This window comes from Heterodontus francisci, chromosome 12, assembly GCF_036365525.1.
Source record: "Heterodontus francisci isolate sHetFra1 chromosome 12, sHetFra1.hap1, whole genome shotgun sequence".
Lineage (NCBI taxonomy): Eukaryota > Metazoa > Chordata > Chondrichthyes > Heterodontiformes > Heterodontidae > Heterodontus > Heterodontus francisci.
The window spans coordinates 36,150,722-36,177,850 of NC_090382.1; the positions used below are offsets into that span (position 1 = coordinate 36,150,722).

The 27,129-nt window shown below is 43.5% G+C and overlaps 1 protein-coding gene across 1 annotated transcript; it reads left to right on the forward strand.

Annotated features, from left to right (window-relative positions):
• On the forward strand, window positions 1-26,821 carry LOC137375572 (docking protein 3-like). The gene is made up of 5 exons (XM_068042928.1): window positions 1-102; window positions 10,304-10,600; window positions 11,772-11,880; window positions 22,780-22,961; window positions 25,672-26,821. Exons 1-5 carry the CDS (start codon window positions 46-48, stop codon window positions 26,641-26,643), a joined length of 1,617 nt encoding a protein of 538 aa, XP_067899029.1. The 5' UTR covers window positions 1-45; the 3' UTR covers window positions 26,644-26,821.
• Window positions 26,822-27,129: the final 308 nt, after the last annotated feature.

Genomic DNA, 27,129 nt, shown 5'->3' on the forward strand with positions numbered 1-27,129 from the left:
TTCATACAGTGACAGTTGCACGGATCTGAAACCGAGACACTCACGATGGAAAGTCCCATCAAAGAAGGAATACTGCACATCCAACAGTATAAGTTTGGAATGGTAAGTTCCATTATCTTGATGTACAAGTTAGTGGCGTTAATGGTCAGGGTTGCGACTGAGTTGGGCAGTGAGTGAGAGGAGGACAGCATATCATTTTGTCAGGAGTTTGATTCAAGTTGGACAGGAATCCAGGATGGTTTGTCCTTCTCCACCGGCTCAAACCAACCTGGGGCTTCATTTATATTTAACTCGGAGCAATTGTGGAAATGCACACAATAACGTCAGCAACACAAACAGCATTCAATCTTACAACGTTTTCCGCACCCGTGGAATTTGAACCCCGTGTTCCTTATAAGGCGCCGGTTAACACTGGCGGACTGGCTGTGTGAGATAACTCGGTGTTATCATAAGAAGCAGTGTAGCTTTTAACTGTAGACGTTCGCTAAAGCAGCACTGGCGTCAGGTCTCTATTTACTTAAATCACTGCTACATGGATGAAAATCACAGGAGTCAACCTATTAAATATTCAAACCAAGGAGATCTCCTGTCCAAAACTAGCCGAGAGTTCGGATCTCCTAGCGACGTTCGGGAGGTGGAGGTGGAGGTGAGCCCTCATGGGCTCTTTGATATTATGCATTCGTGAGGTTTACCTGACCAGGCAATTTGGGATAGCTGGTCGTGCTTCTCTGTTTTTCTTTTTAAAGATGGAATGCAATTAAGGCATTTTTCTAGCTCCTAAAGCACAAAAGTACATTCGTTTATTGACCTCTATTATCTCACCTAAACAGTTGTTGTTAAGATGGGCTTCCCCTTTAAGAGTTTTGTAAGACTTGTAGCTATTTACAGACAGGTTTTCTTGTAGGTTTTAGAAAAACAAAAAGTCAATTGTTTATTGATCAATACGTCTTATCCCGAAATTGTCGCACTCACACACAAGAAACAGATAGAGAAGGGAAAGAGAAAGGTGGTTTTTAGTGGGGGGAAAGGTTACGATAAATCTGTTGAATTCTCTTGAGAATCAAATCCTAAATGGATGCAGGCCTGAGGTGATTGTAGATTTCTCTCTTGTTTGGAGGTTCTGTTGGAGATGGTGGGTTACTTCTAGCTCTCCCTACTGTATATTGTAGATGTTGGATTTTTTTCAGCAGGGAGCTCTGCTTCCTGGCTCGGCTGGGACTCGAGCTGTTACAAATAGCTTCACCTTCTGGGTCAGTCTCTCTCTCTCTCTCTCTCTTTAGCTATATTTTTTACAAAGTGACTCCTGACAACGCAGCGGCCCACTGACGACATCAGAGCACTACAAGCTGCGCACACATGCAAACGGTCTCCTGTGTGCTGAGATGCTGTGCATGCGCAGCCTACGTCTTGCCTTGCCAGGACTAACTGGCGCAGGAAAATGCTAACTGGTGCACGCGCAGGAAAACACTCTCGCCACTCGGCTACTCACTCCAGGTCGCTCGATGCCCGCTCCCCCACCCTGCTCGCACCTTCCCTCCCACTCTCCAGCCGCTCGCTCCCTGCTTGTTCCCCGCTCCCCCCCACCCACCCCCGTTCTCCGGCCACTCTCTCCCCGTTTCCCCCCCCCCCCATCCTTCCAGGCGCTAGCTCTAGTCAGCAGGCCGCTTCCCTCCTCTCGGTCACTCGCTTCTCCCGAAGAAACAAAGTGGGCCATGAGGGGTGACGGGACGATGTAGGAGTGAGTGGCTGGGAGAAGGAAAGTGGCCTGCGGCCTAGAGCTAGTACCTGGAGGGGTGGGGGTGGGGGAGCGACTGGAGAGCAGGGGGTGTAGGGGGAAGCGGGGAGTGAGTGCCTGGAGAGTGGGATGGGGTAGAGGGTGGGGAGTGAGTGGCCGGAGAGTAGGATAGCACTGAAACCTCACAGAAATACGGAGGGTGTGCAGCACTGTCAGAGGTGCTGTTCTTCTAATGAGACTTTAAACAGCACAATGTTGTCCGAGTATCAAATATGTCCATTGTGTGCTGCCATGGGTTGAAGTTGTTTTTCTGTGATAAATTGAGCAGCGCCATCTTTAATCCTGACAGCTGCCTGAACGTTGCAGACAGTGACATTTCAGTGGTACAGGCTGCATTTTCACATGTACTAGTGCAGCACCACCAAGTGGTTGCATTGCCAGCAAACACAGCCTATTTTTTAAGGTAAAACTGGATCACCTCTCACCTCCTGGTAGGAGACATTCTCCTCTCTTCCCCATGATGATTGCACAATGGCCCAGGACGTAGCTAATTCACACCTTCTTTGTTTCAGAAGAAAGCATTCAATTCTGAATGTTTTTAGGATAGGTTTACGATGGGTTTCATTAACACCTTTTGGCTTTGAAGATTTGTCCTATGTCTTTGTCAGCCAGTTTTGGACCATTGTTCACTTTTTAAAATAAAGGTTCATTTTTCATAACTCTTCAGAGTTAGTCCATGATTGTTGTGTCATCACATTTCTGTTGCGATTCTTCGACCATTTTAAACACTTCAATCAAATCACTCCTTAATCTTCTTTATTCAAGGGAATAAAAGCCAAGTTTAGAGTCATAGAGTCATAGAGTTATACAGCACAGAAACTGGCCCTTTGGCCCATTGTGTCTGCACTGGCCATCAAGCACCTATCTTTTCTAATCCCATTTTCCAGCACTTGGCCCATAGCCTTGCATGCTGTGGCGTTTGAAGTGCACATCTAAATACTTCTTAAATGTTGTGAGGGTTCCTGTCTCTACCACTCCTTCAGGCAGTGTGTTCCAGATTCCTACCACCCTCTGGGTGAAAATATTTTTCCAAAAATCCCCTCTAAATCTCCTGCCCCTTACCTTAAATCTATGTCCCTTAGTTGTTGAACCCTGCGTAAAGATAAACAGTTTCTTCCTATCCATCCGATCTATGCCCCTCATATTTTTGTATACCTCAATCAGGTCCCCTCTCAGCCTTCTCTGCTCTAAGGAAAAAAACCCTAGCCTATCCAGTCTCTCTTCGTAGCTGAAATGCTCCAGCCCAGGCAACATCCTGGTGAATCTCCTCTGCACCCTCTCCAGTGCAATCACATCCTCCCTATAGTGTGGTGACCAGAACTGTACACAGTACTCCAGCTGTGGTCTAACTAACATTTTATACAGCTCCATCATAAGCTCCCTGCTCTTATATTCTATGCTTCGGCTAATAAATGCAAGTATCCCATATGCCTTCCTAACCACCTTATCTACCTGTGCTGCTGCCTTCAGTGATCAATGGACAAGTACATTTAGGTCCCTCTGACCCTCTGTACTTCCTAGGGTCCCGTACCATCCATTATATATTCCCTTGCCTTATTAGTCCTCCCAAAATGCATCACCTCACACTTCTCAGGATTAAATTCCATTTGACACAGTTTATGCAACCTGCCCTCAGAATTTAACCCTCAAAGCCCTGGTATCATTCAGGATATCTGCCTGATGCTTAATGGTTTTAACTGCTAAATAAATTTATTAAACAGTAAAGGCACAAGAAAATCTTCGCAGTAATGCATGAGATATTTTTACACTAGTTGATGAGCTTAGGTAGCTTCTCAAACAGTAGAAAATGAATAGTTTGCAAATACTGTGCTAAACTATAGGAGAGATAATGGGGACGAAATCTCCTGTTGGAGGGGTGGGGTAATTGGGAAATTTCACCCAAAATCACGTTCAATCTTACTCTAAATTTACCAATTTAAACGGGCAACTTCACTCAGTTACCTACATGTTTCAAGTATAGGACCTGTCGTGCAGGGTGGGATCTCAGTATAAATCATAGTGACACAGTGTCAATAAAATCCCAACAGTAGTAGCACCAGATAGGTATATAAAATGTAAAGGACCATTGAGATATGATCACTTTCACAACACAGTGTTCCTCTCTGCAATGGCCAAATTATGAAAACCCATCCCAAAGTGATTAACCTTGTTTGTGATCTATACTAGAACACAGTTCCATGAAAGGTGGGATGCTGCTTCACTCTATTGCTGCATCTTTCATCTTCAAACAGTACATTGTCAATGTATTCTACAGAATAGCTTCAACACTTGTCTGCTCAGATTCTTATCTACTTGCTATGACAAGAGTGGTAGGATGTAGTTTCATTTCTGTGAATTTCTCCCCACTGTTTGCATCTATCTATGTAGGAAATGGAAGTGGAGTAATTTCCGTACCAGAAGAGACTTGCCTTGTGGCTTATTGAGTTAAAGCAGTGCATGGTGTGGTAAGCCTTATCGACCAGTAGGTCAGTTGCTATTTGGTGCTGAGTTAGCTGCAGCTGAGACTTCAAAATTTAGCTATAAATTGCACCCACCAATGCCCTCTCCCCACTGCCCTTTGGTTTAGGACGAAAAATATCATCCACTTGTGATTGATATTCAGTGACACTGCTGTGAAGTGTGGAAGTTGGCATTATTGTTATTTGGATTTCTTTGTCCTCTTGTCTTGGTTGGTTAGCTCAGTTGGCTCGACTGCTAGTGTGTGATGCAAAAAGACACTGACAGTGTGGGTTTAAGCCCCATGCCAGTTGTGGTAGTTTATGGAGGCCTGTCTCCTCGCCTTGCCCCCTGTTTGTGGAGTGGTGACCCTCAAGCTATACGTTACCAACTGTCTCTCTCTCAAATGGGAGAGATGACTATGGTGGCAACAACAACCCTCTTGTTTTCTAAATCATTTTTGGCGTTTTGAGAGTGTAAGTGGGCCTTTTTCTACACTTGCACAGATAAAGGTAAAGTCATAAGATGCCTCGAAGTTGAGCAGAGAAATCTGTTCAATTTATTCCAGCTACTGGTTTTATCATGTAATTCTCCTTATCTTTAGAGGTGCTGGAATAATATTATACTCCACTGTGACTTAGAAACATCGCAGGAGTAGGTCATTCCCTTGAGCCAACCATTCAGTTAAATCATAGTTGAACTGTACCTCAATTCCATTTACCCATCTTAGCTCCATATTCCTTGATACCCTTACCTAACATCAGTCTTGAAAGCTCCAGTTAATGTAGCAACTATAGCCTTTTGGGGGACAGATTCCAGATTCTCCTACTTTTTGTGTGAAAAGGTTCTTCCTGATTGTTCTTTGAAATGGCCTCACTCTAAAATTTAAGATTATCTCTCTTCATTCTTGATTTCACTACCAGAGTAAATAGTTTCACCATATCTATCATATCAAATTCGCCAACCATTTTAAACACTTCGATCAAATCACTCCTTAATCTTCTTTATTCAAGGGAATAAAAGCCAAGTTTATGCAACCTGCCCTCAGAATTTATCTCTCGAAGCCCTAGTATCATTCAAGATACCTTCCTGATGCTTAATGGTTTTAACTACTAAATAAATTTATTAAACAGTAAAGGCACAAGAATATTTTAGCAGTAATGCATGAGATATTTTTGCACTAGTTGATGAGCTTAAGTAGCTTCTCAAATAGTAGAAAATGAATAGTTTTCAAATACTGTGTTAAACTATAAGAGAGATAATGGGGATGAAATCTCCTGTGGGTGGGGGGGGGGGGGGGGGGTAATTGGGAAGTTTCACCCAAAATCTTGTTCAATCTTACTCCAAATTTACCAATTTAAGCGGGCAACTTCACTCAGTAACCTACATGTTTCAAGTACAGGACCTGTCGTGCAGGGTGGGGTCTCAGTATAAATCGATTTAAATAATATCACACTTCTCAACTGCTAGTTCAATCATTTCCCTGCTGCCTGGATAAATTAAGTTTATCCTGGATAAATTAAGATAAATTAAGGCTACTGGAATGGGCAGACATGTAGCAGATGAAATTTAATGCAGAGAAGTATGAAATGATACATTTTGGTGGGAAGAACAGGGAAGGCTATATAAAATCAATGCTACAATTCTAAAGGGGGTGCAGGAACAGAGACACCTGGGTGTATATGGCCACAAATCATTGAAGGTGGCAGATAAGACTTCAATTACATGGATAGATTGGAGAACCTGGCATTGCTTTCCTTAGAGAAGAGAAAGTGAGAGGAGGTTTGATAGGTGCTGAATTGGCGGAAGGGTCGAGAACCAGAGGACACATTATTGCATGCAGCTGTGGATTCAAGTATAGCAAACGTATCATCTACATATTGGAAATATGCAAGAGGTAGGAGATTCGGTGTCATTCCATCAAAGGCACGTTTCTCATGGAACCCAACAAAGATGTTTGCTAGAGCTGGGCCTACAGGGGATCCCATGGCAACACCATCTATTTGGCCGTACATGGTATCGCTAAAACTGAACCCAACTGCGGGAGTTGCTGAGCTCATAAGTTCAATGAATACTGATTCACGCAATGGTGGCGGGTCTAGATCGCCATGATATAATGCTGCAGCACAAATATCTATGGATTCCTTAAGTGGTACATTGGTGAATAGGTTAGCAATGTCAAATGGACACAGCATTGCTATCGATATGCAAGTCTTCTCGTACAGTATAAAGTTGTTGTTTTCCCTGACATTGGTATTCTTGTGGATTGTCCTGATGAGTGCAAGACAAAAAGCTTCGACAACATGTCTGTATTTTCAGCAATAGTCGAGTACTGTACTATCAGATTCTATGATTTTTTCCCCTCCTATTATGACTCTTCACAGTGACCTTTACCACCTAACCTGGTCCAGACATTTTCTTTCCTCTCGTTATAACCCTGGAGAAATATCCTGCCTCACTGTTGTAACCTGTCCAGGTTTTCTTACCTATGACATGATCCTGTTCTGTTTTGACCACCTTCTGTTCTCTCCTTACTCTCACCCCCACCCACCCCTTCCCATCCCTGGCATTGGGACCTTAGCCAGACTCCTCTTTGTCCTCTTCCATTGTGACCCTGCCCGTTTTCTCCCTGATTTGGTTTGTTAGGTAATTCTAAGTATATGAATGCAATCTAAACATTTCCCCTCAGTTCAAAAATTAAATTCTCTGGTGATGGCCACAAATAATATTTTAATTCATTGTATATAATAAGTGTGATAGCAATACAAGCATCCAAACTGTGAGGCAAATTTCTAACATTTCCAGTAAATAACTCACCAGAGATGAGAGATACTTTTCTGAAAAAGGAACTCTCAGAAGTTTAAAGGAAGTGCAACTTAGTTCAGTACAGAGGGAGATTTAATCATTATTAACTCCTACTATGCCTGACATAGTAGTCCTATGAAATAGACCAGTATAAATAGAATGCTATCAAACATCAGAACTATTCTTGATGGTGTTTGGGTTTTGGTTTGCTAGGTTAGTTAGGGTACAGCGCGTGATAGGTAAGGAGAACAACCGTGTGCTGTAGATGATTATTAAATATAACTTGAGACTGGATACCAAAGAACGTCTGACACAAGTAGGATTTTCTTATTGAAATTGTTCTTCAGCTGAAAAATGATGACATACATTAAACTGCTAATGTAGAAGACTCATGGTGTAGTTGACATGGTAGATGGTGGTACTGATGAGTTATGTTGAATGACTAGGGTTGTAGAGGACTAGGGGTTTAGTGGAGAGTGTGGTAGGGTAAACTGAGTATGCCTGATTTTTCTTTTTGGAGGCAAATGTATGCACACTTTTTGCCAGCATGTTATCAAGGTAACCTGAGTCACTTTTAACTTATGGATGGTAAGGACCTGGCTCCATATGTACAATATCAGGGTTAAGATCAAGAGGTTCTGTGATGGTTACTGTAATGAAGAGCTATTTTTATACTATACTGTTGCATTGACAGTGATTCATTTTGAGACTAAGGTTAGAAACTACTGCTGGATATATTTGGTAGTCAAACATTTAACCAAGTGTTAAGACAATTCGAGGTTCAATATCAGACTTGTATCAGCAGCAGTCATTTCTAGGCTGGAAAATATCAAGTGCGATCTAGCAAGGAACAAGATTCAGGAAACAAGTAATTCAGTTTTTTGGGGTATAGCCTCTCATATGAAGTATGTATATATATATATATGGGAAAATATTGGAAAGTGAAAACTAAAATTTTGGAAATATAAACAAATAAAGTGTCAAAGAAAATTTCCTGGGGTGTGGCTCTGTGCCCACAATTCCCTGGGATGATAAGTTCATACCCTATGTACATTATAGACACTTCTAAAATTGCCACTATACTTTTTTTATTCTTTCATGGAATGTGGGCATCACTGGCAAGGCCAGCATTTGTTGCCCATCCCTAATTGCCCTTGACAATTGAGTGGCTTGCTAGGCCATTTCAGAAGGCAGTTAAGAGTCAACCATGTTGCTATGGGAGGGGAGTCAGTTGTAGACCAGGCCAGACCAGATAAGGGCAGCAGATTTCCTTCCCTAAAGGACATCAGTGTACCGGATGGGCTTTTACAACAATCAGTGATAGTTTCATGGCATTCATTTCATTACTGAGACTAATTTCCAATTCCAGATTTTTAAAAAATTCATTGCATTTAAATTCCACCAGCTGCTGTGGTGGAATTTGAACCCATATCCCCAGGGAATTAGCCTGGGCCTCTGAATTACTAGTCCTCCAACATTACCACTAGCCACCATCTCCCCACAAAGGGGTGATCCTGGGATTGGCAGATCCAAGTAATGGCAGTCAACTTGGTGTGTAGTACTGTACTCTCTAGTTGTGTCCACAGATAGGTTTTTAAGTACTAGATAGCCTTTCAGCACAATTGTGCAGGAAAATTTAAGCAGTGAGTGTTTTTTGAAAAAAGGTTACGTCGCCTCCCACCCACCCCCACTTATTGAATGATAATCACCCTGTAACTGCTGTAGCCCTGTAGGAAATACGCTTAGTTCAGTTTCTGTGAAATAATACTATTTTTACATTTCTCTGTATTTAAAACTGTATTAGCGTTATGTTGGACAGCCTGTCCACACAGTGGGCTGGATTTTAATAAGCCCCCGACGTCGTGATCCATGGTGGGGGGCGGGGGCCTGAAAATGGCTCCAGAAGAGGCCCGCCATGGACCTCGATGCCAGGAGGGCCCGGCCCAATCCGCCCAGCAGCGGTGATTCTCCGTAGTGGCCCCTCCACCGCTGGATGACGGGACCTGGATTTAAATATTTAAATCAATAAAATGAATATATTTAAGTTCACTTACCTTGGATCTGACGGGCTCGCTACGATCTTCAGTGTGGCGGCCCCACTATTGCACCTTCAATTCCCTGTCCGGAGAAAGCTGGTGTGAAACTGCTGAGGAGGGGGGAGGAGGTAAGATTTTCAGTGCAGTGGTGTGGATGGGGTCAAATAAACATCATTGGTATAGGGGATGGTGGGAAGGGTTGAACTTCAAACTTTGTGCAGTCTTGAGGGGGAAGGTCAGATTTAAAATGTAGGTGTTTTGTGCGGGGAAGGGCAAATAGTTAATGTTATTGGTGGGTGGGAAAGGGGCATTAGAAATGTATTTAAAACATTTTGGGGGGTATGTCTTTAAAAATTTATAGAAGGCGGCAGGGCTGGCTGCCCTTTAAAAATGACAAGAAGGCAGTTAAGAGTCAACCATGTTGCTATGGGAGGGGAGTCAGTTGTCGGCCAGGCCAGACCAGATAAGGGCAGCAGATTTCCTTCCAATGCCAGCACCTGATGTAGGCAGCTGACGCCATTGCTGGTGTCAGACTGCCCACCCCTCCACATGATTGGAGGGCAAGGGGCGGGCCACCCCGGCTATTTAAATGAGCTGCCATGCATGAGATCGCGGTGGTTCTTTGACGTGGGCCACCATTTTTTGATCTCACTGCCGAGATCGGTGGCAGGCTCTTAAAATCCAGCCCAGTGTTATGGAGTTCTGGTACAGTGTAGCTACTCCTCTAATGAAGTGATTATCACAAAAAGAGTTGCCTCACTTTGGGCATTATGATAACACTTGTCTATTTACAACTGTATTACTCTCACCTCTTGGTCAATTTAGTTTTTCCATTCAAGGATTTTCTCCCCATTCTTTTGTCTTCACGAACTAGACACCAGTTGTAGACAAGAAGTTGACTTTTTATCGGTTTTCCATTCAGGGCTCACTTAGGATACAGGAGTCCAGCCAGAGATTGGCATGCTCGGTAATTCATCTCAGACTTGCTGGAACCGTTTTTGTCCCTTTCATCCATTTTTTTTTAATGTAAGGGAGGACCTCCTGCTATAAACAGTGAGTTAAATAGCATTCTGAAGACTTCCACAAAGAGTTGGGATATACCAAGGTTTATCTGGATTCAGTCATGCTACCAGAGTTCAGGTGCAATCAGAGTTTCAGATTGTTTTTAAGTTCTCCCTTAGTGTTGATTGAAGTCCTCTTGTTATTTCAGAAAGTTTGGAAGAAGAACTGGTCAATATTATACCCAGCAAGTTCATACAGCATTGCCAGGTTGGAACAGTTTGTTGCAAAGGATTTCAGTAACTATTGCGACAGACACATTCAAAAAAGAGTGGAGAGGATCATTCGTTTGTCTGACTGTATCAGCATCAATCGGAATCAAGTGGAAAACTCTCCTAAAGAGATGTCTGCATTCTGCATCACCACCACAGAGAAAACCTACATAATGGCAGCTCCAAAACAAGACGTGACTGAATGGATCAAGTGCCTGTGTGAATTAGCATTTCAGGTAGGTAAATCACAGGGAGCTGAAATTTAAATCTGTGGTTATTAGATCCACTGTTTCTATTTAATAAATGAATATTTTAGTGTCATTTAAAAAATAAAGCAATTATATACATTTGCTTTCATGAAGAGCCTTCCTTAAAATAAAGCAAAATGAGATTTATGATTGAACTGCCCATGTAGTGTTCATTATTTGTTGGGCTATTTAATCAACTTTACCAACAGACTGTGTAAAATTATACTAGAAGCCTTGGCTTTGAATTTTTTCAAAACATGTCATTATGTGGGAAGGCATGGTGAATATTGGGGTAGGATCCAGTTATGCCAAGTTCTGTCCCTTATTCCAGCTCTCAAACTGATCTTTCACCCCATGAGCCTAGAATCTAACCCAGCACAAATTGATGGGATAAAAGTTTACTCTGTCAGTTGGTTCCTATGCAAAATGAATTTGGGCAGTGCCAGTCAGTTTCCTAGTGGGTGTTGGTATCCAGCAGAGAATTTCCCCTCATTAATTGGAAATGTCAATCAGATAGTCCTAAGGGAAATAGAAAAAATTAACTATTGGTGCTCTTCTGAGTTTGGAGCAGTGTCATTTTGTAGCAGGGTGGATAGATTGGAGGGAGCTTTTCTCTGCACCTAGACTATGCCACACCTGACCCAGGAACACTTGATGCAGCCACTGGATTGTCGAGATGGAAAATGCTGTATTGCCCAGCTTTGACATCTCTCACCTTGACGAGTATAAACAAAGTGTTTAAAAGAGTTCCTAGGACTGACCTCAGGATATTACCATTCCAACAATTTAGTGTTTGTCAACATACAATATTCTTTAAAAAATTGCAAAAAATTATGTACCATGTTTTGTATGCATGTTCAGCAATAAGCCACACAATGACATCATTGCATTGGTGACATTTTCTGGTGATGTTCTTGGAATACAGCATGCATAGCCTATGTCTCTGCTGCTGTTCTCACGCACATTGGGGGAATCTTTACAGCAGTCAGTTCTTGACTGTTCAATGCACTGGGTTCTTTCAAGCGGTCCCTGGCAATACTGCCATGTTACATTAATAGTCTGAAGTGTAGTAATGTTGAATGGGGGAAAAAAATGAATTTCACTGTGGCTTTTAAGTCAAGTGTAATAATTAGATCTTTCATTTCCTCTATCTCGCCAGAACACCAGTGTGAAAAAACGCAATGAAGATGTTTCTGCATCCAGTTGCATGTTGCCTAGCGACTCATTAATGATGGAAGAAAATGAACTTTACTCAACTATAACTCAAGGTGCAGTAATAAATAAGGAGAATGTGCTATCCATTGTGAATCCATATCTAGAACATATAGCTTCTGACACATCACTATAATGCAATTGAAGGTATTCAAATTTTTTTAATCCAAATTTTGCCTAATCATGTGCACAAAGTGTTAATATCCACTTCATCTGATTTGCTATGGTTAATTATATTGTGATTATTGACAATATAATTAGCTGTTAAAATGTTTGTAATGGCCACTTTGAGGCTAGACACCACAGGGGACAAAACTGGGCTCAGTAGTGCCTGTTCTTTGGGCATTACGAGGCCCCTTAAGGGTCCAAAATGGTGTCCATGGCGTGTGCGCACTGACGTGAAGCGCATTGGCACCATATTGATAAAGGGGCTAGTGCTTGCTCACACCTAACACCCACTGAAAGTATGCAGAGTAGTGGATCATGATGATTAATCAGTGTGAAATACTGATTTGACGCCAGCGTTGCTATTTTTGAAGCTCCATGCTCCAGCCTACACCCTCTCATTACCTTCCACAGCTGAACATGCATTCAACAGCATGCATTCTCTTACAGATTAGTTGATGGATTATTTCTTCTGGTTGTTGTTGCAATTTGCCATGTTCTGGGTGCTTTGCCACACTTGTTAAAATTATCAATAGTCTACAGGGAGTGGTCTGGATGGTGCCGAAGTATTTTCTTGATAACTTAAAGGCAACACAAAACAGTTGCTTCCAGAAATGGGTGGTCTAGTAGACTTTTCTTTTGGATTTGAGCATGACTGGGGGAATGAGCAGAAGCCACACAGAGCCAGGCAAGCTACTAGAAGAAAGAGGCAGTGGAAGAGGAAGGGAGGCTGTAATTTATACAGTCACTTTCTCCTGGGCTCTTATGTGAACAGTTAATTCAAGAGCCATACCAGTAACCACAACCACAACTTTCCATTCGCCAACAGCTCTCCCATTCCTTACCTTCCTCTGTCACTGACCATCACAGTGTTTTCTTGGCCGTAATGCAAAATACACATTCCAATCCAAATTTATAAATTAAATCATGCCATATTGCATAACAAGTAAATTAATCACCCTTGTGCATTCCCTTAGTGCCTGTCCTCCTTGTGCTTTTACTTGTTCTAATGCTCCAATGTAGTGTTACCCTAGTGGCTGCAGTATGGTTGGTAGAAGGCTGCTGTTGGCCTGAGAGAGTGACCTTGAACAGCTCTGTGCCTAGGTGGCTCAGCTTCAGTCTGCACCATCTCAGCTTGGGCGGCCGCAGTCTAGCCTGGCTGGCTAATAGGCAATTGCAAGGACACTGGCGCAGTGGCAGGACTGGGTGGACAAATACTGACATCCAGATAGAGGGCAGCAGGTTTGTGCTCCACGGAGCCACTGCCACTCCCCCTCCCCCCCTCAGCAATCCTAGTAATCTGTTGGAGGAGAGATTGTTAGACTGCTGTGATACCCTGCAAGCCCCTTTGAACACTGGTATCAGAGCCATGATGGCAGCAGTCTGAGCTGCCACTGCAGCCCTTGGGTTGCTTGTGCAGCAGTGGAAGCTGAAATATTGGCCATCAGAAACTGGATCATCATTGGTCTCAAAAGTCTGTTGGTGGAGTTGGCTGCCAGTTCCATGCTGGAAAGGTTGGGCTCCAAGTTTTGTACAAAGCCCTGTGACAAGTTTGTGCCAGACTTCTCTGTGCTCTTGAACATAGCATGTCAGATTTCTGGAAGACTTCCCAATGTATCAAGCATTTTGGTGTGTATACCCATCAGCCTTTTTCTGTAGCCTGGCCCATCAAAGTGCTCATCTGTGTCTTGTGCAGCAGAATGAGTGTGTGACCTTGCCCTCCAGTGAGCTGACATCTGTGCTATCCTCTTCCTCCCCCCCACTCCAGGCTACAGCCCACTTCTGCCCAGTGTCTCACTCGGTGCAGATCCTGCCTCGATGCTGTCCTCTAAGTTACACACAATGTCGGTATCTGAACTGGTGGCTGTGAGTGTGAAATTGAGTGATGGTGTATCTTCATCTTCACTGTCTTCTTGCTCTTCCTGCACTTTCTTGGGTATCTGAAATGAAAAAGGGACAAGGATTAGGTTCTGGTGAGGGTAGAGGAGAGGAGAAAATAAGAGCTGCATGCTTACATCTACAGCTTTTAAGCCAGAAGATTTAGGGATGAGGGGAAATGGGATGCGAGAAGGAGGATTATAGATGAGGATACCACCATCTTCAATGGCTTCAGCCTTGTCAATGACCATGCCTCAGCAATGGCCCTTCCCTCAACAAACCAGGATTATCTGGAAAAAAATAGCAGGCACTTGGAGAGGTTTGAGTTAATTAAGGATAGCCTTGTAAAAGGCAGATCACGTTTAACTAATGTAATTGAATTTTTTGAAGAAGTAACAGAGATCGTTGATGAAGGGAATGTGGCGGATGTTGTCTATATAGATTTTAAGAAAGCATTTGACAAGGTAGCACATAAAAGGCTGGTTAACAAAACTGAGGCTCATGAAATAGGAGGGTCAGTGTCAGCTTGGATTAAAAAAGGACAGAAAACAGTGAGTCGTGGTAAATGTTTTTTTCTCAAACTGGAGGATTGTAAACAGTGGTGTTTCCCAAGGATCAGAGCTGGGACCACTGTTTTTTTTTGCTATATGTAAATGACTTGGATATTGGAAGACAGAGTAAAATTTCAAAATTTGCCCATGACACCAAACTTGGGGATGTGGCAGACAGTGAGGATAATACCAATCGACTGCAACATGTAATAGGCTAACAGAATGGGCAGACCGGTGGCAGATGGAATTTAATACAGAGAAGTGTGAGGTGATGCATTTTGGCAGAAGGGATAGGGAGAGGGAATATAGACTTAATGACACAAAAACAAGAAATGCTGGATTCACTCAGCAGGTCTGGCAGCATCTGTGGAAAGAGAAGCAGAGTTAACGTTTCGGGTCAGTGACCCTTCTTCGGAACTGACAAATATTAGAAAAGTCACAGATTATAAACAAGTGAGGTGGGGGTTGGGCAAGAGATAACAAAGGAGAAGGTGCAGATTGGACCAGGCCACATAGCTGACCAAAAGGTCACGGAGCAAAGGCAAACAATATGTTAATGGTGTTTTGAAAGACAAAGCATTAGTACAGATTAGGTGTGAATATACTGAATATAGAACATCAGCAAGTGCAAACCTGAAGAAAAACAACCTGAAAAAAACAGTGGGTAAGCAAACTGAACAAACTAAGATGAAATGAAATAAATGCAAAAAATGTAAAAAGGAATGCAAAAAAAAAGGAAGAAAAAATAACTAAAAATGACTAAAAATGAAAGTAAAGTGGGGGGCTGTCATGCTCTGAAATTATTGAACTCAATGTTCAGTCCGGTAGGCTGTAGTGTGCCTAATCGGTAGATGAGATGCTGTTCCTCGAGCTTGCGTTGATGTTCACTGGAACACTGCAGCAATCCCAGGACAGAGATGTGAGCATGAGAGCAGGGGGGAGTGTTGAAATGGCAAGCAACCGGAAGCTCAGGGTCCTGCTTGCGGACTGAGCGGAGATGTTCCGCAAAGCGGTCACCCAGTCTGCGCTTGGTCTCCCCAATGTAGAGGAGACCACACTGTGAGCAGCGAATACAGTATACTACATTGAAAGAAGTACAAGTAAATCGCTGCTTCACCTGAAAGGAGTGTTTGGGGCCTGGGATAGTGAGGAGAGAGGAGGTAAATGGGCAGGTATTACACCTCCTGCGATTGCAAGGGAAGGTGCCCTGGGACGGGGACGAGGTGGTGGGGGTAATGGAGGTGTGGACCAGGGTGTCGCGGAGGGAACGATCCCTTCGGAATGCTGACAGGGGAAGGGAGGGGAAGATGCGACTGGTAGTGGCATCACGCTGGAGGTGGCGAAAATGGCGGAGGATGATCCTTTGGATATGGAGGCTGGTGGGATGAAAAGTGAGGACAAGGGGAACCCTGTCACGGTTCTGGGAGGGAGGGGAAGGGGTGAGGGTAGAGGTGCGGGGAATGGGTCGGACACGGTTGAGGGCCCTGTCAACCACAGTGGGGGGAAATCCTCGGTTGAGGAAAAAGGAGGTCATATCAGAAGCACCGTCATGGAAGGTAGCATCATCAGAGCAGATGCGTCGGAGACGGAGAAACTGGGAGAATGGAATGGAGTCCTTACAGGAGGTAGGGTGTGAAGAAGTGTAGTCGAGGTAGCTGTGGGAGTCAGTGGGCTTATAATGGATATTGGTAGACAACCTATCCCCAGAGATGGAGACAGAGAAGTCGAGGAAGGGAAGGGAAGTGTCAGAGATGGACCATGTAAAGGTGAGAGAAGGGTGGAAATTGGAAGCAAAGTTGATAAAGTTTTCTAGTTCGGGGCGGGAGCAGGAAACGGCACCGATACAGTCATCAATGTACCGGAAAAAGAGTTGGGGGAGGGTGCCTGAGTAGGACTGGAACAAAGAATGCTCGACATATCCCACAAAAAGACAGGCATAACTAGGACCCATGCGGGTACCCATAGCGACACCTTTTACTTGAAGGAAGTGCGTGGAGTTGAAGGAGAAGTTGTTCAATGTGAGAACAAGTTCAGCCAGGCGGAGGAGGGTGGTGGTGGATGGGGACTGGTTGGGCCTCTGTTCCAGGAAGAAGCGGAGAGCCCTCAAACCATCCTGGTGGGGGATGGAGGTGTAGAGCGATTGGACGTCCATAGTGAAGAGGAGGCGGTTGGGACCAGGAAACTGGAAATTGTCAAAATGACGTAGGGCGTCAGAAGAGTCACGGATGTAGGTGGGAAGAGACTGGACCAGCGGAGAAAAGATAGAGTCTAGATAGGAAGAAATAAGTTCAGTTGGGCAGGAGCAGGCTGACACAATGGGTCTGCCGGGACAGTCCCGTTTGTGGATTTTGGGAAGGAGATAGAAGCGGGCTGTCCGGGGTTGCGGGACTATGAGGTTGGAAGCTGTAGAGGGAAGATAGACTTAATGACACAGTTCTAAAGAGTGTGCAGGGACAGAGACACCTGTGGGTTCATGTGCATAGATCTTTGAAGGTGGCAGGACATATTGAAAGAGTAGTTAGCAAAGTATATGGGATCTTGGGCTTCAGAAATAGAGGTGTTGAGTACAAAAGCAGGGATGTTATGCTGAACCTTTATAAAGCTCTGATTAAGTCACAACTAGAGTATTGTGTCCAGTTCTGGTCACCACACTTTAGGCAGGATCTGAGGGTCCTTGGGAGGGTACAGAGGAGATTTGCCAGAATGGTTCCAGGGATGAGGGAATTTAGCTACAAGGTTAGGTCGGAGAAGCTGGGGTTGTTCTCCTGCGACAAAGGAGGTTGAGGGGAGATTCGATAGAGGTGTACAAGATTATGACAGGTTTGGATAGGGTAGACAAAGAAAAGCTTTTCCCATTAGCTGATGGTATAAGAACTAGGGGACACAGATTTAAGGTTTTAGGCAAGAGATGCAGAGGGGATGTGAGGAACGACTTTTTTTACACATCGAGTAGTAATGATCTGGAACTCTGCCTACGAGGGTGGTGGAAGTGGAGACGATCAATGATTTCAAAAGGAAATTGGATAGGCACTTGAGGGAAAGAAATTTGCATGCCTACAGGGATAGAAGAAGGGGACTGACTGCCAGCTCTCTGTAGAGAAATCCATGAGCTCAATGGGTCAAATGGCCGCCCTCTGTCCCATTGTTGTTGGTCGTCCCTTGATTCAAGGATGACGTCTACTCAGGGTCATGAGTTTCTGCTATGGGTCTTCACGTGACTGAGTGGGCCGATTTTCGACTGCAGATCTATAGGCACATGGGGCAGGACGTTCCACGAGGTAGTGGAATCCTGAGCTCAGGATTTTCTTCCTTTTCTTTCCTTCTCTGCTGCCGCTCTGCCTCATCATGAAGACGTTGGGACTCAAAGCATGATGCAGCTTGCTGGATAAGTTGTCACTACTCTGAGCGGTTGGTAACAAGCTCCTCCCAGTTGTTAATGCACACTCGCTTCAAGGAGAGCTTCAGAATGTCTTTGAAGTGTTTACTTTGTCCTCCCCTAGAACATTGGACATTTGAGCATTGTGAGAACAGAACTTGGCAGGGTCGACGATTTTCAACCATGCGGGCACAGTGAACAGTCCATTGGAGTTGATTTTTCAGGAGTTTTACTTGAATGCTTGTGGATCTGGCTTTGAGAAGGACAATAGCGTTTGTTCGATGTTCCCCCCCCCCCCCCCCCCATTAAATCTGGAGGATGCAGTGGAGGCATTGCTGAATTTCTCTAGCACTCTTATGTGTCGCTAATACACTGTTCCAGGTCTCACTGCAGTACAGGAGCGTGGTGATGACAACTGCTCTGACTACAGTTATGTCAAGGTGGTGAGGGATGTGGGTGGTTTCCACTGTTCAACTCCCAACTGACCACAGCAAGTGTTTTTGTTACTAGGGTTTTAACCCCTTGTGGTTTATTTGTCAAATAAACAGACAGCGACAGGTTTTCTTGTAGATTAAAACAGAAGATTAAATATTTATTGAACAATATTCATTCCAGAAACGGTCACAATCGCACCCACACATGCAGTCACTCACACACACACACACGCGCACACACATGCAAGCAAGAGGAGAGAGATAGAGAGGAAAAGGGATAAGTGGTTTGAAGTGAAGTCGTTTTTTGGTATTCACAGTAAACTTCTCGGTCAATTTCTCTTTTAAAGTTGCAGGCTTGGGTGGTTTGTAGATTTAGTTGAGACTTCAATTTAGAGACAGGGGATCACTTTCAGTTCTCTGCTGCACAAGTTGAAGTATAGAATCCACAGCAGGGCACCTTCTTTGGCTTTTGATGAAGATCTCAGCTCCTGGCTGGACTGGCTTTTGATGCTGTTGCTCTTATTCTCTCTCTCTTTTCCGAGAGAGCTACTTTTTCAGGTTAAAAATCTCTCACATCTTGACTCTGTTGGGAGATGTAGAGCCCCCTGTCTGTAGAGACCAACAATGGCCCAGGATGCAAATACTTAACACCTTCCTTGTTTCAAAAGAACCCATTCAATTCAAAAATGTCTCTCGATGGGTTCAGGATGGGTGTAATTGACACCTCTTAACTTGGAACATATCCTTTTGTCCTTGCCAGAAAGTAAGACAGTTTGAATATACAGTATGACCTTTGGTAGCCATTTTGCAGTACATTGTCCACGTTTTAAAAGAAAAGTCAATTTTTTTGCAACTCTTCAGTTTGGGTTCTGTATTATTTCAATTGCTGCACGTCACAAGAGCATGACAACACAAAGACTTTTGTTGATTTACGGAGGTCTTTGTTGTCAAACACTCACTTCCTTAATTTGTAGAAGGCTGATCTGGTGCAGCTTATCTGCTGTTGGATCTCCTCATCAAAGGTGGCTTTTTGAGCGCAGTAACATGCACACTCACTTCTCTCCATTCCATTCATTCTTGCTGCTCTGGTTTTTGCCATTTTCTCCTGCAGGAGAGAGGGAAGTGTGTTAGTGAATGTGGTACAATGTGTTTGGGTGATGTGGCTGTTATGGTTGAATAGCTGCTGTGTGTGTAAGCTGAGAGATATGGATGTGAGGCTGCAAAAATGCTAAGTGTCTGAGGGTGGGGCTTAGGTGTGAGTCTGTCTGATAGTGATTGATGGCAAGTGATTGAAGAGGATATGGTGAATTGAATATCTGAGACTCGTGATTCAGTCGGTAGGATATGGCATTTGAAGGTGATCTTGACCACTCGCATGAGGTCATTGAATGTCTTGCAGCACTGCATCAGGATCCTTGGGGCTAAACTCCTAGCATTGACCTCCACAACTATCTGTCCCACTGCTTCTAATCATGCTTCTGGAGGGCCTCTAGGCCCCCTGAAGGTACAGGATATCTCTTCTCCTTTCCACCTGCTCGATGAAGACCTCCAATGCAAAGACCGAAAAGTTGGTGGCCTGCTCTTTCCCTAAGTCAGCCATTCTTCTCTATTTCCTAGGTCTGATTCAGTTACAGAATGACTCACAGCCCCTGCTGCAGCCACAATGCACCTCCCCTTTGAGGTGCAGGGTAGCTTTAAGTAGTGCGAGCAAATAACAATATTGGGCCCCTTGCTGAGACAGACAGCCGATGAACAGCATGAGGAGGTTTGGCTGCAAGAAGAAATCATTAAAATTAGCAGGCAGCATGAAATTGGCATGTTGCCTACATTCCACTCGATGGGCACGGGTTAATTGCCCTTCATGATCCCCATGCCCATTTTTGGGGATTAACCAGTTTAACCCCTAATTTCTTTTGTCCAAAGTAAGGTTCAATTTAACTTTGTGGTTTAGTGTAAAGCGGGTGACAGTGAAGTGGCAGCCCATTTTACATCCCGATTTTTTTATCCTTCTATGTAAAATAGGCTATAAATTTGCCATCATCTGTTGTACACTGTTGTACAAAGTCAAAATTAACACGAAAATATGCAGAGAAAAGGCTGGGATTCTTCCATTCTGCTATTTGTGTGTAAAAGATAGAAAAAACAGATTTAGGTACTTGGCCTGAAGAAAATAAATTCATTTTAAAACTGACTTCTATGCTTTTTTTTCTTAGCAATAGTGTCTGAACCTCCAGAACCTTCACTGCCTGCATCATCATTCTGCTCCTCCTCTTCCTCATAGTCTTCTTCGCAATCATCATTAATAAAGTCCTTTAAATTTCTCTCCTCCTCATCATCATTATCATTTTCCATGACTTCCTTGGACTTCTTCTGTACCACTGTTCCTTCTTCATTGACCTTTTCCTCAGATTCCTCAGCTTCTCTCACCGTAAAAACAGACATGTTTGCACTCCCTTACGAAGATACAAAAAAAAGCCAAGAAGATGAAATATATTTAGCATTAAATAGGTATGTGGAGCAGAACCGGGTGCACCTGTTTCAATGTTGCGAGATAGGAATATAAGATAGGGCGAGTTAAGTCAGACTTGTTTTGTCTCAGTATTGTGTCTAAAATGCATGCCCACTTGATTGTAGTATGAAAGGAGAAGGAGGTGTGGCGATTTAGGGAGGGAATGTACAGTGCGGAGCCTTAGCAGCTGAAGGGATGGCCATCAATGCTGTGATGAAGGGAAAGGAAATGCACAAGGGAAAATTCAGAAGATGACTGAGGTTGGGGGCAGGGTTCTAGGACTGGTGGAGGTAATACAGAAAGGGCGGTCTTATGCCATTGAAAAATTTAAACATGAAGATGAAAATGTTAACTTTGAGACAGTGGGAACCAGCAGCTAGTATAGATTAATAACAACAGGGATGGGCGAGTGGAACTTGGTACAGAATAGGATATTGGCAGTAGAGCCTTAGATGAGCTGAAGTTTATGAAGGGTGGAGGATGGGGCTGGCTAGGAGATTACTGGAATAATTGAATCTGGAAGTGACAAAGACATGGATGAGGGCTTAAGCAGTTAGGAGAGGAAGTTTGTGATGTTACCGAGGTGGACGTAGGTGGTCTTTATGACGGAAAGTTATTGGGTAGGAAGCTCAGCTCAAGATCAAATAGGATGCCAAGTTTATGAAAAATTCTGAGAACCTGGCTGTAGAGATGGATTGAATCAGTACAAAAGATAGGGAGTTTTGAGCAGAGAGGGGAAAGTGATGGCTTTGGTCTTGCCAGGTTTTAGCTGAAGGAGATATTGCTTATTTGAGACTGGGTGTCAGACAAGCAGAGGGACCAAGAGAGGCAGAGCTGGGTGTTATCAATGTATATGAGGAGGCTGACCCCATGTCTGCAGATGATATCACCAAGGGACAGCATGGAGATGAGGAAGAGCAAGCAGCCAAGGACAGATTCCTGAGGAACTTAGAAAGCAATGGTGTGGGGATGGAAAGTTTGCAGCACTGGAGATGTTCTAGCTCTGATATGAGAGTTAAGAGTGCAACCAAGTGAGGTGATCCAACTGAGTTTGAAAACAGAGGAGAAGCATTAGGGGGTGATGGTGTCAGCATTAATTTCCCTTTTCTGGTAGAGCATAACCCATGTGTCAAAACTAACCAAGAAACATCATGCTGACAGGAGATAGATTTTTATTTCTGAGCACTCGTTCCTTAACTTGTTTAGTTTTTGTTTTAGTTTTAGAGATACAGCACTGAAACAGGCCCTTCAGCCCACCGAGTCTGTGCCGACAATCAACCACCCATTTATACTAATCCTACACTAATTCCATATTCCTACCACATCCCCACCTGTCCCTATATTTCCCTACCACCTACCTATACTAGGAGCAATCTATAATGGCCAATTTACCTATCAACCTGCAAGTCTTTGGCATGTGGGAGGAAACCGGAGCACCTGGAGAAAACCCACGCAGACACAGGGAGAACTTGCAAACTCCACACAGGCAGTACCCAGAATTGAACCCGGGTCGCTGGAGCTGTGAGGCTGCGGTGCTAACCACTGCGCCACTGTGCCGCTCTGACATTCATTGGAGAAAGGCGCTATGGCTGGGGATTTTGTTGCAGTTGCTCCCATTCTGCCACCATAACTTTACCAGATGACCCCATTTATATGTGGCAGTGGCAGAGTGTCAGCAGCTCTGAGGAAGTTCCCAGCCAATGAAGATAGATAGATGTGACATGTGGAACAACTCTCACTGATGCTGTTGTGTTATCCAAATAGACATTGAAGTTAAGGCATATCGGTGAAGAGTAAAGGCAATTTCCAACTCATAGGGCTGATGTACTTCACTTCAAGAACAAAACAAACCCAAACATTTTTCAAGAAAAATGTCACTAAAATTGTTTGCTGAGAACTATGAAGGAGTAGTGTGCAAGTCTTAGCAGAATTCCAGGACAGAAATGTTTTGAGATTATTCCTCCCAAAAACATTCTGTTCATGTTGAAGACCATTTAAAGATAAACTCCTTGCCACCAAATAATTGACAATGTATTCTACAGCTGCGCCTGTTCATCAATTCACTGTGACGGTGCAGAAGACTGATGCTGCAACTAGATGCAAGCTTCATGGAAAGTACATTTTAATACCTGGAAAAAACTGCCTGATTTTGGAAGATCCGAAAACTAAGCAAGATGTCTACAGGTGGCCTTATCGATACCTTCGCAGATATGGAATGGATCAGGTGAAATTATTTCTGCTTTAATCTTGTTCCAGTTACATTATTTTCTGAACTTGCCCAGTATGATGCTGATCTTGGGTAATGCTACAATATTCAGAATGGTTTTGCCAAAGTCAAATGCCTTCAGATCAGTGCCATGAGGTAATTTCCATTTAAAATCAGTGGATGTGCATATCATCCTGACTCACAAGAATGTCCTGGCACAATTATTTTTCTCAATATATCATGGCAGCTTCAGGGCAGTTGGCGCCTCCTGCCATGGTTCGCCTGTCTGGGTTGTCACTGGGTAGGTCTCCCTCAGACCATCGTTACTATCATGCTGCAGGACTGATGATATCAGGCCTCCACTTTTGTATATGTTATGCCCTCACCTGCATATAGAGGAAGCCTCGGCCAACTTGAAGATTAATGAAGATAAACTGGCAATGGGTGGGAAGGAAGCAACCTCAGGTCTGTAAGTAGACTCAGCCTAACCTTAACCTTGCCCATGCATCATTCTTGCTGGGTGAGGGGAATCAAAATTGAGGTCATTTTGTTTGTTTTGTGAATGTGAGAGGGTTAAACTGTGTGAAGGAAATACCCTAGCCTTCTCCTTTTAAATGATAATAGGTGGGGTGTGCTAAAACATTACATCATTCAGATTATTTCTCTTCACCTAGTTCTTGTAGTATGATAGATAAACTTCACTTTAGTCAAGAGTAAGTGGTTGTTCAGCCCAGTGGCTTGGCTGGCCCATGGCCCACTGAATTAGCATTTAGGCCAACTCAAATCTGAATCTGTGGCAAAAACAAGAAATGCTGGAATCACTCAGCAGGTCTGGCAGCATCTGTGGAAAGAGAGGCAGAGTTAACGTTTCGGGTCAGTGACCCTTCTTCAATGCCTAGATCAAATTCCTGCCGTCTCTCCAACCCCAGCTCCACATTTCTGTCAGTTGTGCTAGTACAGCAATTCGGGTGGTCAATGCTGACCAGATGAACCAATGTCCTACTCCGGACTTGGTGCAGTAAGTGATAGATGCCAAGATCCTCTCTCTCTCTCTGGCTTTGTTAATTTGCTGCTGGCTTTTCACTACTGTCCTTAGCCGCCGGTTCAGCTGAGTCATTCTTGTCATTCACGGGAGCCAAGAACCAAATGGATGAGCTGAGGCTACAAGCCAAGCTGCTCTCGTCTCAATCGGGCTTAGCACCATCAGTTGGGGACCACCCAAATTTCCAATCCTAACTGTGGCTGCACCTGCATATAATAATTGAGTCACATATTTCACTTCCAATGACAAGGTTCTTTTCCTGAACATGCTCCAGATGAAGGCCTGGGACACTGAATTCATTCTCGGGATATGAGCATTGCTAGAAAAGCAGTAATTTATTGTCAATCCCTAGTTTTCCCCAAGAAAATGGTGGTGAGCCACTTTATTAAACTGCTGCGGTCCATGTGATGATGGTATTCTCTGTGTTGTTAGGTAACTTTTGTGCCATGGCTACGTTCACTGACTTTCTCTCCCTCTCTCTAGCACTAGCCATGATGTAATGCTCGGATCTGGGTGCAACCATTGTATTGCTTGACTGAAAGTGAAAGTCATGGAATAGTGACTGGGCTGTGGAGACCTATTTCTCCCTTTCCTTTGTCCTCCCCCATGCTTATTCTGGGTCACCAATAAACATCTGGGTCACCTCCAATAAACATACTGAATATTCCTATTGTTTTATCAAAGCAGAATTTGGGGATACACTTTCTGTGGAGACTGTCCAGATCATCATCCATTTCTCTGAGATTTCTGTGGATGTTCTACCAAAGTTATAATGGATAATCGGGAGGACTCCTGTAGCAATTACTGGTGTAGGTCTGCATCAGGATTATGCTGAATAATTAGCTCAACGGGGTTGTACCATTTTAGCACATATCATACATTCCCCTAATGTGAATGATAATGAGGGTTACGTGTCAATATCTTGACAGTTTTTCAATGGTAGGCGTGGTTATGGTCTTCATTATCTGGGAAATAATCTGGATGAGTAGATTGCCCGCTTTTAACAGAACTGCCTAATATTTCATTTAATTGATTTTAAGATGAAAATCTCCATCGTGTTTATGGGGTTGAATTTCTCCGGATCAACCGCCAGACCTTTGGTGGAAGGTTCATGGAAACCCTAGGGAAATGCCAAAAACAGCATTTACACTGTTTGCCTGGGCTTTCTGTGGATCATCCATGGCTCACCATTAATTCCAGTGTCTGATCAAAGTAAACTCCCAGATTCTGGAATCATTCAGTGCCTAGAATAAATCTGGTGAACTAGCCACAAGAATGTTTTTCATACCGGTAACACTGGAGGATGAGCAAACAGGAATGTGAGTTTTGGGATGGAGGAGACCTTTTGGTGACGCACTCCAGTGATTTGGAATCTGGGTTACAGATGCCTTGAGCCACCTGCATGCAGGGTAAGGAAAGGAGGCAGAGTAGAGTTGCCATAAACCACACAGACTTGTAGATAGTAGATGAAAAGTTCTGAGTTCTGAGGTGGAACAGTCTCAAGTTCCATGTTGCCCTGTTTTTCAGTTTGGAAATTGTTCACACAGATGAATTGCTGTGTTGAATTTCTAACTCTTGATAGAACTGAAATTTTATATATTTGATCACTAAAATTACAGCATATATGCACTTAAATGAATTTAATATTCCGGCATAACATCTAACTACGATTTTCTTTTTCTACAGACAACATTTACATTTGAGGCAGGCAGAAGGTGCGATTCAGGACAAGGGCTTTTTCTATTCAACACAAAGGACGTCAGAGAAATTTTCCGCATTATTGATACAGCTGTTAAAGAAAAAGAGCAACAACGACTAAGTTTAACTTCTGTTGGCTCTGCGAGTTCCAGAGCATTCAGTCTACAACTGTCAAATACATCAACATCTTCTCAAGAATCCTTGGATGAAAAATCACAAGGTGGGAGGATGCCTGTCCTGAAGGATGCACAGGACACTGTAACAAGTCCAAAAATTACCAAGATGAAAAATTATCGTGATCGGAAAGGTCAGACGTCTCCCTGTGGAGTTGTGTCAAAGGCAGCCACAGTGGGGGAAAGGAATGTTCCTACAACTAATGAAAGGGAGGGTGCAGATGCCCCTTGTCAAATAATTTATGCTACCGTCAAACATTCTAAAGGACAGTCAAAGAAAGGTAAGGTGGAGGAGTCACCGCTCAGTCTTACAAAATACGATAGTTATAGTGATGACTCTCTTACAGATCCAGTGTATGAGAATGTTTCTGATATAGAATCTCTGTTGTCCTTTGAGGAAGAGCCATCTTTCCTCAAAGACATACAAGGGCCAATATACCAAAATTCAGGGGAGAGTCATGGTGACCAGAACATTCCTTTTTTGATGTCAATTTCTGCCTCAGATTATGAGAACATTGTGACTGAATGGAGTCAGCAGACTACAAAAGGTGATCATGTTGAAGACACTGTGTTCGGCGAGGAAAGTGAACAGCACCCGGCTGTTCTTGAGAAAAAGAATAAAGAAGAAGACATTTCCTTAAACCCTGGAATGTCTAAATCAACAAAAGCAAAATTTCCAGCTGGTATCCAGGAGATGCTATCTGATCTGTACTCAAAAGAATTAAGTAAAACACGAGAAGGCAAAGTAGAGAGGGCTGGCAGAGCGTCTGAGCTCCAGAAAAAATAATGGAGTGGTGTTGTGGTGGATAGGCGGGGAGGAAATGGTTGGGGGCGGGGGAGGTGTGATGTAGTCACATGATTAAGACAAATAATCTCTTCAACGGCTTTCATCATTTTTCAGATATTCAAAAAATTACATTGTAATATTCAAAACTTTTTTTTCTAATAAATCTACAATTACAGTTTATGTGTGACCCAAAAGGGCACTTCTTCTTGGGCCTATTTCTTTGTGTGTAAATCCTTGTCACTGCTCACAACAGACTGTCACCATAGGCCACTGGACGAAATCTGCATTCTAGTCCATTAAATAAGACTTCTCCTTCCAATGGGGATGTGGGATAGTATTGTATCAGAGTACCTCAGTTCAAATCCTACACAATTAGAAGAGAGACATGTATCTTTTTTATGTAAAGACGGAAGGAGCAGAGTGATGCAATGAATTAGAAAAGTATTTTTTCACCTCGGAGACCTAAATTGTAATCTAACCCAGATT